Raw genomic sequence first — 13,142 nt, forward strand, 5'->3', positions numbered from 1 at the left:
AATGAATGAATCTTATTGTATGTAAATTATATCTAAGTAAAGCTGATAAAAATGAAATTCTAGAACTAATAAAAGGGAAAACAATTAATTTTTAAAAGGAAAAATAATACATTAAAAGAGATAACACACGGTGTTTAAGTGGGGTCTATCCCAGTAATACAATGTTCATTTCACATATGAAAATCATTCAATCCAAATGCAATGCATTAACAGATTAAAGGTAAAAGTATGTTATCATTTCAAAACATAAGTGATTCTTTTTTGCCCCCAGGGGATATTTGTCAATGTCTGGAGACATTTTTGGTTGTCACAACTGGGTAGCAAGGCATTGCTACAGACATCTAGTGGCTACAGACCAGGAATGCTGTTAAACATCCTACAACGTACAGGGCAGCTCCCAGTTGAGAACCACTATTCTATATTCTACTTTCCCCATTCAATACTATGTTTCTGATACATGTTGCTATAAGGTACATACATCTAGTCTTCAGTTTGTTGCTACATAATACCTCACAATAAGCAAACCCCATCCACTTATATATCTCCCTGGTGATAAATACCTAGGTTGCCTCTAATGGTATTCCAACACATACGACACTGCCATGCAATCAACAACAGCCTTGTCTGTGCTCCCTTGTGGACTTCTGTGAGAATTTCTCTGGAATATACATTCAGGAATGGAACCAGCAGGTCATACACATCCTTAACATTTATAAATACTACCCAGGTGCTTTCTAGAATGGCTGAATGAGTTTACATACCATACAGAAAAGAGTTATCATATCAGGCCTGAAATTGCTATTCTCAGAAAAACCTGCTGGAAATATTTCCCCTTGACTGGCATCTTGAAACTTGGTTCTCAAGAGGGTTCCCCCACTATTCCCTGATAAGAGTGGCTCACTGTGTCCAGACTGCCTGTACAAACAATATGGTTTATGCTAAATACCTGCTTTCCTTCTGGGAGTCTGTAATTTTAGTATACACTAAGCAGAAGGTGTCTACATGATGAGCCCACAATAAGAACCTTGGACACTGAGTCTCTAATGAGTTTTCTTGGCAGACATTTTATATGTGTTGTCCCAACTCATTCCTAGGGGATTTATGTGCATCCTGTGTAACTCCATTGGGGGATGGACTCCTGAAAGCTTGTGCCTGGTTTCCTCTGCACTTTGCCCCATGTGCCTTTTCCTTTTGCTGATTTTACTTCGAATCATTTTGCTATAATAAATCATAGCTATGAGTATAATCATATTCTGAGTCCTAAACCATATTCAATATAACCATATTCTGAGTCCAAATCACTAAACATAAGAGTGATCTTAGGGAACCGACCCCAACACAGAGTCTCATAAGTAAAACAGGAATATTTCCAAAAAAGCTTATTTTTAGCTGCATGCTTTTGTGTGTCATTTGAATTTTATATTATGTGCACATATTAAATCTTTAAAAATAAATACTTTATTAAAAGGGGAAACGTGCTGTCAAAACAACTAGGTCACCTGTGAATGAGACTCAGATGATGTCAAAGAACCAGAGAGATCATACAGTGTAACCTCACATTCCAGATGAACAAACCAAAGCCCATGAAGGACTTGCCCAAAGGTAACCCAGACAGACACTACAGATACAGGACTCAAATCCTCACTATCCCGTTTCCCAGAGCTCTGTCCTCGAAGTCCATGTGTTCTTTTCCTATTTTTGTCACTTCTCCTTCTCCAGTGCCCTTCCCATAAATGTCTTACAGGGACCACTTTCTTACTAACCATGGTCCTTCTTATTTCTCAGATTCCTTGATTCTCTGTGCAGTGAATATTTTGAGTTCCTCCCAAAACACTGAGTCTCATGGAAACTTAACAGAAACAAAAAAGGGAAGATGAAGAAAAATTCTACTGGTAACTGCCAAGAAGGAAAGGGAGAGGGGAGGGGAATGGTAAAGAAGGAGAATCCTAGGTTGCTTCTAATGGTACTCCACCACATACGACACTGACATGCAATCAACAACAGCCTTGTATGTGCTCCCTTGTGGACTTCTGTGAGTTTCTCTGGAATATACATTTGGGAATGGAACCAGCAGGTCATACACATGCTTAACATTTATAGGGCAAATCACAGCACTTTTCTAAGTCCTTGTTTCCTGGCTAGAAACCAGGGGTCAAAATGAAGTCCCGAGAGGAACCCATCCCCCACTGCAGGACAAAGGAGCTGAACAGAACCAGACAGCTCAAACACTCCTTCCATTGTTTCCTAACACCTCTCAAAACCCTCCCCAAATGGATAAGATACTTACGTGCTCTAGGAAGCAGGGTCCTATCTCGCTGAGGTGGGGGTCATCATTGTTATACTGTTTCTCCAGGTCTCTCACAAAGCCCATCTGAAATCTGTAGATATCTTCAATGTTCCCAAAGATTACCTTCAGTTGCTCATCGCTGAACATGTCCCTTCTCTTCCGGCACTGCTTCAGATAGCCCTGCAGACAAAGAAAAAGCCTAGGCTGAGGAAGTCTCTGACTTCCAGAAAGCTTTACGCTTCCTAAGCACTTAAGAGCCTCATTTTGGTCCCAAGAAGTAGGCATGGAATAATTATTTTCATTTTTCATATGAGGAAACTGAGGTTTACAGAAGGAAATCACTCCCCCAGTGAGTAATTAGGAAAGCTGGATTGTCAGCAAAAGTCTTAAGAGTAAAAAGACTCCAAAGTCTTTTCCCTCCATCCTCTACGAAGAAGACCCCCAAAGTCAAATATCCCTTTCCAAGAAGCTGGTTGAGCACATTTTCACAGGTCTTATTAGCTACTGGTTTAGCTGGATCCATTCACATCTCTAAAGTTCTATTCCTTATAGGACCAAACCAAAGGTCTTAATAACATTGACAAAAAATTGGGAACAGAGGCCAGAACAGGACAACTTCCCATAAGGGAACAGAAATTGACAAAACAAAACCATTTCTTAAAAAAAAAAAAAAAAATTCCCTCATGAACTTTAATGTCAGGAAATAACCAGGAATAATAGTTGTTTATCATTTTAGACTTTCCCTGTTGTGTATATCAAAATACACATACGATATTTTCTTAGACATTCATGTCTTCACATACTTTAAGAAAATGCATTCATACTATTCACATTATGCAAATATCTGCCAAACCATTTCTCAAAGCAAATGTCTCAACTATCTGAGGTAGCTGGCCAGGAGTGATCATTTAGATGAGCTTAGCCAACAAGCCTATGTGTGCCTGGACATGGTGTTTTTAACAGAACAGGTGTTTAGGACACATTAATAAATTTATATATATTTATAAATAAATGTGTCCTAACACATTAATATGTCCTAACACTTAACACATGTGTCCTAAACACATAAATGTGCCCTAAACAGATAAAACACATTAATAAAGATAACCACTGACGAAAGAGAAAAAAAGGATGAAAGAGATTCTTGGTCTAGTAAGAAAGCACTGGGGTAACATAAACCAGACTCAGGGCATACTTAAGTCAGGACAAAAACAGCCCTATCTAAATTGCATCTTCCATTTGGAACCTACTATCATGGGTTTTCACTTGATAGTTACTGTCCTCATTAGAAATCAGTAACACATAAAAATGTTCTTGGTGAGAATAAATTATATTCATTTGTTTTCATCAAAAAGCTAAGTGAAATTATCTTAACACTTTTCTTAAGGGTTGAACCCCCAAGGAAGAGTTTTACAGGGACTAATTTACCACATATAGCCCTGTCCCTATCCTCACTTGTCTCCCTTAACACAGCTACCAATGAGGTCATCTGGGCACACTCCAGGAAGATCCTCATCCCTGGCTTCAATGCCTTTTACTGACCCCTACAACAAATCTCACTTCCCATATCTGTTCTCACTCTCCAATTTAGCCATTAATTAGTAGGTGTCTTTAAATAGTTGGCAAATTAATAGTCTATGCCTGTGTTGACATCTGTTTAACTAATGATTTGTGCCCTCATTGACTGACATGTTGAAAATTTCCTGCATTCTTTCATATGCAATTTTTGATCAGGAAGAAAATTCCCAGAACACCCTTTTGGCTCCACTACCTTTACAGAGGTTGCTCCCCAAATTCTGCCTCCCTAGAAAGCTTTACATTGACTACCAGAAGGAATGGCAATAAACTCCTGTAGGCCCTTCGCTACCTAATATGTAATTCCCAGAGCCTAGTATGTCTGGGTTGGTCTGTGCCTTTGTGCCTGTCTATCTGTCTCTTTCACCCTACCATCTCTGGACGTGTCTTAGCTACAATGGAGCAGGTAGAGCAGTGAGCATATCATCTCAACATTAAATGGGAGTGAGGGCTTCCTTACCCCTTCTCCCACTTTTTTTTCCCTAAGGCAGGCTGAGGAGCACAGCTGGGGGAAAATAGTAACAGTGGCACATTCAACATATTACTTCCGGGTAAGCAATAGGTACTGATGAGTGACCACAATGAGAGACAGAAGAGGCCAGCCTAGATAGCTCATTTATCTCCTGAGAAGCCAGTTCAGAAAATATTTAATAGTTGTGTCCACTGCTCCTATTTGAAAAGTCTCAGGGAAGAAACAAAACACCACAAAATTGCCAAAATTCAACAACGATACTAGGAGTCAATATCAGCATAAAATATAACAGAAATAAAAATAAGAGAGTGGTCTTAGGAAAAGAGAATGAATAAAGAATTCAGTCCAACTTCCTAAGTCCCTAAATATGTTATTTATTGCCACTCTCAAGTAAATCATTTTCTTTCTATTATATTATGTATGTTATGTCAGGGGATATATTAGGAAGAATGCCCACAGGATGGTAGGACCCTAGAATGTTTTATCAACTCTTATTTTTAAAGCCAATGATAGATTATAAATATATTCTGGTACATTTAGCTTGATGAAATATTACATAGCAGTTAAAATGATAATTAGGAAGACCATGTAGAAACATGGAAAATTGTTTATGATACAATGTTAAAAAGTAGGACATAAAATGGTGTATCAGTGTGATTACAACTCTGTAAATATATATACATATGGACAGATTTGAAGGGATTATGCAAAAGTGCAAATAATTCTGTTATAGTTGATGGATTCTGGCTGATTTTTGTTCCTATTTTTAAACTTCCTCTAATGCTGTTTTTTGTCTTCATGATCAAAAATGGGATAAAAGTCTTTGCCAGAGAGTGTAAAGAAAAGAAAACGCAGCTATAAGAAGGCTGCCTGGAATGAAATATTATCAAGGAAAGAGGAGGGAAGACCCAATGTCTTCTCAGGATCTCCTGCAGCCCTAGTGTCTAAGATACTCACTTGCTAAAGATTACAAATAATAGATGTAAACTGCCCTTATCAAAAAGATAAGCGATGAGACATAGGAATATGGGAGTAGCTGGATAACCCAAGTGTCACCCTCAACCTCTATACCACACAAGTTTCTGGAAAAAGAAAGGCCAGGAGAAATGATTAGCTCCTTCGAGTCTTGCTTTTTTTATCCCCTTCTTTTGGCTGGCCTGATGGCTATCAAATTTTCCACATCAGCGGTGAACAGAGGGTAGATTAGGGGGTCAATCAATACTTGTCTACTCTCATTCACTCATTTTTGAAGGTATGTAAGTTTAAAATGAGTTGGCAGTGAAACGTGATTGCCAAAAAGCCTAATACCATTTTCAGTTAGAAAAAAGAAGAAGTATATTGAGAGGCAAAAATGGGAGAGATAATTGGAAGGTAGTCATGCCACTGCAGGAGAGCAGAATTAAATTTTGAGTCCACCCTCTTTTCAGAGGAACACCAAGAAAATAGCACACAGTCAGAGGGGAGTGAGCAGGGTAGGGAAGGGCCTGAAAAGCAACATCATGAAGAATGATGGAAGAAATAAAATTTGTTTGTCTTAGATAAGACTCAGGGCCCATTGAAGGCCTGTCACAGGGCAGGGGGAACAAAAGGGGTCTGTGGCTCTTACTGCCAGGTATGCTTTGAACGCCCCATCTGAATGGTAACAGGGAACAGGGTACTATGGCTCAAGGGAAGCAGTTTCCTAGAGCCTAACTTCTGTCTCCTAGGAGTAAAGTGGGCATGGGTGGGAAGGCAGGCCACAGAGTAGCTGAGATAAATGTGGGTATTATCAAATCAGTCACAATTGGCATAAATTAGCTCTGGCACTGTTATGGTAACAGCAAGGAAAGATGCCTATCTATTTCACTTTGTTCTTAAACCCACCAGGGCTGATCTACGAGTTGAAACCTAGTGCATTGATCTAGAAGCAATGCCTTGATATGGGATATAAACAATACCCAAGATCTCCAGAAAAGATCCTAGAAACTACCAGAAAATAGGATGAACCAAACAACCCCTGGATCACCTGGGGTTTATGAAATTCTTTAGGGAAGGGCCCTCACAAAAAGTTTAGACCTCAGTGTCTCTGTCTCTAAAACGAAGACATCGAAAAAGATTTCCATGGATCCTTTCAGTTCTGACATTCTAGGGGTTTCATAAGTCTTTTTTTTTGCCTGGAACCTGAGGCCTGATGGGAGGCCTGACAAACATCTTGAAGATTTTTTTAAGAAAATTAGGAGACAATGACCATGGTTGTTATTCACAGCCGTATCCTCAAAGTTTAACAGAATACCTGGCGTATAGTTGCTGCTCAGTTATTTGTCAACTAAATGCTAATTAGTTCTTCCCATGCTGGTGATGATCAAAGGTAAGTTAGAAGCAGAATGTTCAAATTGGTGGTTTTCTTTTATTTCCTTCTTCCTCTCTTTGAGATAGGAAACCCTTTCTTCAAATGAAATAAAAAAGATATTCAAAAACAAGAGAATAAAGAAGATACCTGCAACGTTGAAAGCTGACAAGGAGTTCATATCTAGAATATACAAGGAACTCTTACAAATCAGCAAGAAAAAACATAAGAAACTCCATGAAAATGGGCAAAGAATAGGAACACGGCACAGAATGTCCAGACAGAATGGACAGGTAGGGCCTATGGCAGGCAGAAACCCCTGGGCTTGGCATTTTAGGCTGACTAGCTGACTCATATTTTTATCCTAGGATGCTGTACAAATATTACTATTTTATACCATGTGTTATCATTTTCTATGTGCCAAGATGTAAAGACAATTGGGATGTATTGAGATAGGCAATTTGCAGAAGGGAAAACCCAAATGGCTAATACATTTGAAAACCTCAGGCTTAAAACATACCAAATGGAAATGACTTGAAGCTACAGCATGCCTAAGAAAGAATTTCTTGATAGTGAATGGTATGATCACCAATACAGATGAGTGAGGAAAGCTAGGCCAGCTTCTCTGGAAGCATTTGAAGACAGAAGGTATTTCAGAGGTCTGAGATTATCTTCCTCAAGAGAAAACAGACAAGACAGCTTTATAAAGCATAGTTAGCTCTGCTTACTCTTGCCACAGTTTCCTTGATTGTACTTTGAGTTCTAAGGTTACAAGAGGCAATATCACCAATTGTTGGTCAAGGTGATCTAGAACTAAACTGAAGGTATTTTATACTACTGTCTGGGTTTAGAAAGAAGAATGTAATCTGCAGAGAACTCATTTGAAAAGATTATGTCTCTTACTGACCTCATTGAATAACTTCAATTAAAAGCCCCTTTATTTCCTACTTCTTCATTTGTAAAATAAGGATATTATAACTTAAATGTTTGTAAAGCACTTTCTGCTCCCAGGAGGGAAAAAGAATGTCCTCTAATAAATAGTGTGACTTTTTTTATATTGAATATAATTTTCCCCCTTTCCCCTTCAACAAGCACAAGAGTAGGAAGTGTTTAGAGCTCTCCCATAACCTACAGAAAGAGTGGTTTATGCCATGTTAACACATCCATGCTTGAGTAAGACATGCTTCCAAGGGTACCAAGAAGGAAGAGGCAGAAAAGGCAGAAGTAGCCTGGCTCACTATCACAGTTTTTCTCTAGTGAGGGCATATCTACATCTTACAGAACTAGAGAAAAAGTAAGAGCCAGACAGAACTTAAAGAACTCCTCCAACCTATGCAATTTAGAGATGGGGTACAAGGCCTAGGGTGAAAAGACTCATCTGAGATTCCCCAGGTAGGGGAACCTGGGTAGGTTTCTGAACCCAGCACTCCCAATTCTGAGTCTGGTATTCTTTCTGATAAACCATTCGCTCCTCACAGCTTTTGGTTTAAAGATTACACAATCCTGGGCTAAATTACTGTCTTCTGATCCAGCTAGATGCAGCTTTCTCCACTTTCCTTTGATGCCTGTGATTATAGGGTGAGACAACGAGATAGCTCCCATTTAAATACTTAACTTCAGCACCAATAATTGTTGAAAAATAAGGAACCAGCAAATTGTCAACAAAAGGTTTGATTGGGTTGGCTGGATTGGAAAACTCCTTAAAGCAGGATCATTTCACCCCCTACTTTCTGGAAAGACAAATAACTTCCATTGCTGTCCTGAGTCTGTGTCCCATAGGAAGAGGCCAAGATGTGTGGGAGTTGAGAGAACCTTCTAAGGACTTCCACTGGGCTAGTACCTGAGGACTCTGGGAAAATAATTTTGCTTCTTAAAGACTCAATCTGTTGATCTAGAAAATAGGAATAACAATAACAACTTTTGTCCTCTTTGAAGATCAAATGACATATGATGTGAATGTACTTTGCCAATCAAAGCAGTACATACATGTGAGCAATTATATTTAATTTTGACTTTAAGCAATATTTATCGAGCATCTACTATGTACCAGGCACTGTGCTGGGGGAATATGTCAGTAAATCAATAGATGAAAATCCCTGCCCTTCATGGAAAGTACATTCCAGTAGAGGAGACAGACAATAAACAAAATATATAAGTTAAATATATAATATGTCAGATAGATAAATGTAACAGAAATAAAGCAGGAAAGGGGCAGAGGCAGTGCAAGGTTACAGGTTTAAATAGAATGCTTAGAGAAGTCTCAAGAAGATGATATTTGAGCAAAGACTTGAAGGAGCTGAGGACAGGAGCCATGTAAATGTGGGCTGGGGAGGGGAATGCTTTAAGCAGAGGGAAAAACCAGTGCAAAGGCTCTAAGGGAGGAGCATATTAGTAATGCTGAAGGAAAAGCAAGAGGCCAGTATAGCTGGAGTAGTAAAGAAAGCATAGCAGAAAGGAGCAGGAGGTGAAAGTCATAGAGGCAAGGATGGGTTGACCACACAGGCCCTTGTAAACAATAATAACTTTGGCTTTTACTCAGGTAGAAATGGTGAGCCATTGGAAGGTTCTGAGCAGAGGAGTGATATGACCTGACTTAGATCTTGACAGCATCCCTCAGCTACCAAGCGAAGAATAGATTGTACTTAATTTTATGAAAAACACTATGACATTGTAATATAGGTATCATTTTGGAGCAATGCTCCTCAAACTTTAATATGTATTATACATCAAATAGTAACTTTGTTAAAATGCATACTCTGATTCAGTAAATCTGGGTTGGAGCCAAAGATTTTGCATTTATAACAAGTTTCCAGGTGATGCAGATGCTGCTCTAAAGTACAACACTTTGAGGCTAGAAGTTATGTCCAGGCCTGGCACAGAACAGAATTCCACTAAAAGTTTGCTGAATGAATGAAATGTCAGTGGTTTGATGCTGAATGCCATGTAGCACATTACGAGGGGGGATTTTTTTAGCATCAGCCATTGATGTGAAGGGAGAAGGAAGAAGAAAAAGACATATGGATGGATGGGTGAATAAATTTAAAAAGGAGGAAAAAAAGAAAATTACCTTTTTCCAAATACAACATACGTTACTGCAATATTCTATTTACTTAATTTCCTCAACAAACTTAAGAGATTGGTATAATGAAGCCCATTGGAAAAATAAGAAAATTGAATGTCAGAGGAGTTAAGGGGTATCTTCAAGCTCACAGGGTTAATTAATGACCAAGTTAGAATGTGAAAAACCAGCATTCCATGTCCCTAGACCTCTTGTTCTTTCTACTCTATCTGCCTCATGGCAGGGCAGGGAGTGGGGCAGTGGGAAAAGATAACTTTTAATCTTCCTGAAAGGGGTGAGAAAATGAGTTGAGATAAAGAAAGTTCAGGCACAAAATCCTTGGCCTTGGTGTTTCCAGAGCTATACTGTCCAATGTGGCTGTCATTACAGATGTATGGTTAACTAAATTAAAGTTAATTAAATGTAAATACAATTTAAAATTCCATTTCTCAGTCATACCAGCCACATTTTAACTCTTCAACAACCATAAATTGTTGGCTTATAGCTACTATATTGGAGAATGCAGACATGGAATATTTTCATCATTGCAGGAAGTTCCATTGGGCAGTACTGATGTAGAGAAATAAGAACTTTGAAAAACGCTGGAGCTGTACTACTGACTCCACAGTGGACCCTAGGCTGGGGGACAGAAAATAGAACCTAACCCCTCCTCTGGAAGGAAGGAGACAAAAAGATTCAATGCAGAGTTTTACCTGAGTCAAGAAGAAAGATATAAGTGTGTGTGTGTGTGTATATGTGTGTGTTTAATCCTTTTAAAACGCTGCCTTCATTTCCCATTGGTTTTCCCTTCCTGTTCAGTAAAATGCCCTTTAAAAATGCCAACTTGCATCTACTAAGCTTAAGAGAGTACGAAAGTGAAGGCTCTCATCTTCATTTAGGACAAAGAGATGGAAGGAATGGGGTCAGGGAATGTAGAGAGACAGCTCTTGGGGAAAAAAAGTGACATACTGAAGGAGCCCAGGTTTGTCCATCCAGGCTTCATCTTCTGTGGAGTCCTGTCTCCAAGCTCTTTTCTGCTTAAACTCACAACCGGTGTTCTCCAAGTGAGAGAGTAGGACCAGCAGCATCAGCATCACCAGGGATGCTCAATAAACCAAAAAATGCTCATGCCTTATCTGAGACTGATAATCCATGACTTGGGGGACAAGAGTGAGAGGGCTGCTTAACAAGCTCCCCCAGAAACTCTGGTACATATTGAAGTCTGTGAATCACTGGCTTGGCGGGAGATGCATTTTGCTTTAATTAGTGAGGTTAAGCCCTTACATGAGATGGCTGTAACTGGATCAGATACCAAAAAGATAAAGGTAGAGATGCAGGGGAGAGAAGGAGGAAGACTAAGAAAGGGTAAAGAGAGAGAGACAATGAATATAAATGAATAAATATTAAAACTAGACAGAGAGAAAAATGTGAAAAACAGAGATTGAGAAACCCTAAGGAAGCAGTTTCACCTCACTGACCCTAAGGAAGCAGTTTCACCTCACTGAACAGAATCTGGGAGGCTATGTGCCCTTTCCAACATCTTGGGACTGTCACAGGCAGGGCCCAGGCGGGTTGTTGATTCTTCATGGAAGTGCCTCCACATGAACCACCACGGTTACCTCACAAATATCCTTGAGGTGCTTGATGTAGTGACGCTCGGTGCTCATTATCTCATTGATGACATTGGCCCGCATCTGGTCCCGGTTCTGTAGTGGCCGCCCCAGACAGAGGCAGTCTGAATTGGGATCCAGGTGTCCGTTCTGCACATCACTGGGCCCCTCCTCCACCTCATCCTCCTGGTTCACCCAGAGCTGTGGAAGCAGGCAAAAGAAAAATAATGAGTTAGCTTCCTTCTTTGAGAGGTTTCCAGGCAAGTAGAAAAAGGATGAACCGAACTTCTCAGGTATTCAGAGAACCTTCAACCAGAGACCTCTGCAAGTAGAATTCCAAACCTGGTTCTAGGGTGACTTTTTGCCCTGGGCATGGGTTTAATCTTCTCTAAGTCTCTGGTGACCTATCTGTAAATAGAGTGGAGGGACTAAATTCATTCATGCTGGAGCACATCTAGGTAGCACAACTGGATTTTTAAAAAGGTTAAGCTATAAATCTTGAGTGCCACATTTGGATTGCTGTCAAAACACAGCATTTATGCACCTGCAAGTATAGAGGCCAAAGTTAAATACTAGAGTGGGTGTCTTGAAAACAAAGTTCAGTGTTGATTTCTGTGATAGGATATATAAATAATCATCAAAATTTGACTGTAAAATGCCTTGGACATGCAAAGATCTCTACCTCTTCAAGATTGGGATAGGGATGGGAGAATACTTCCCCACCACATACTAGCAATAGCTATTAATTGGCACCAACTATACACCATTCACTGTGCTAAGAGCTTGCAATATACTGTATTCAGCCCTGCTATATAGGTACTACTATTACCACTATTTCACAGAAGAGAAGACTGAGGCTCAGAGAAGTTAAGTAATCTATCCCAAGTCACACAGGAAGCAGAGGAGCTGGCATAGGAGCCAGTCTGTCTGTCTCTAGAGCCTATGCTCTTAAACACTGTGCTAGAATCTTTGTGCCTCTGGTTCTAAGGAAGACAGGAAAAGAAAAGGAAAGGGCTTGGGCCAAGGTGGGCAGAGAATTATTAGAATCATCAGAAATTGATAAATTTGATAACAGTTACGACTGTCCATTCTAAATCCTGAAGGCAGTGGAAAGCTAAAAAAAAAAAAAAAAAAAAACAACCTTTGGGACGGCCGAGTGAGATGTCTCTGGATCTTCTAGATGACTTTGACTGAAAATCAAGAAGAAGGCCCAAGAAGATAGCCCTTCCTGCCACCCCCCGCAGTCCTAGGAAGTGGGGGAACCATGGGGGCAGGAAGGAAAAGAAGGGTGGGCCCGCTTGGCAGAGTGACAAAATCTGTCAGGGGTAATTATCCAAAGAGCTTGCCAGTTGTCTCAACAGGTTTAATCAATTCTCCATATTTTCCATATTTTCCCTCCTTAAACCCCAGTTTTTTCCACATTTCTGCCTCAAGAAGCTGAAATCACACAATTTAGATGCATCCCTATTTCTGCCATCAGAAAAGACTTTTAGTGGGTAATCACTCGGGGGGAAGAGGCTTTGGGATAGAACTAGAAGGATGGTAGTTACTTCCCAACTCTGTATGTTCTTCCTTCTTTCTTTTTCTCATAGGAGGTGAGGGGGCATGATTACCACTCAGCGAACTTAGAGATGTCACCAGCATATAGATCACTGAATTGTCATAGGCCAAAGTAAATAGGGCTCACTCTGTTTTTATGTATTTTGTATATACAGTCAAATTTGCAAAATGTATCTCTATCCAAAACCTATCACCCTCTGCAAGTGCTCCATTATAAATCTCTTTCCAGCTTCTAAAAGGTCAGCTTTGTGTCT

The 13,142-nt window shown here is 39.8% G+C and overlaps 1 protein-coding gene across 15 annotated transcripts in view; it reads right to left on the reverse strand.

Annotated features, from left to right (window-relative positions):
* The window catches only part of ARHGEF9 (Cdc42 guanine nucleotide exchange factor 9), a 160,016-nt gene that overhangs the window by 68,845 nt on the left and 78,029 nt on the right, over positions 1-13,142 (reverse strand). For all 15 annotated transcript variants that reach the window (XM_054471702.2, XM_054471708.2, XM_063660642.1 and 12 more), the window contains 2 exons: positions 11,338-11,529; positions 2,288-2,467 (listed from right to left, as the gene is read on the reverse strand). In XM_054471702.2, coding sequence (XP_054327677.1) covers positions 2,288-2,467; positions 11,338-11,529 — 372 coding nt within the window. The remainder of the gene's footprint in view (positions 1-2,287; positions 2,468-11,337; positions 11,530-13,142) is intronic.

This window comes from Pongo pygmaeus, chromosome X, assembly GCF_028885625.2.
Source record: "Pongo pygmaeus isolate AG05252 chromosome X, NHGRI_mPonPyg2-v2.0_pri, whole genome shotgun sequence".
Taxonomy (NCBI): Eukaryota; Metazoa; Chordata; class Mammalia; order Primates; family Hominidae; genus Pongo; species Pongo pygmaeus.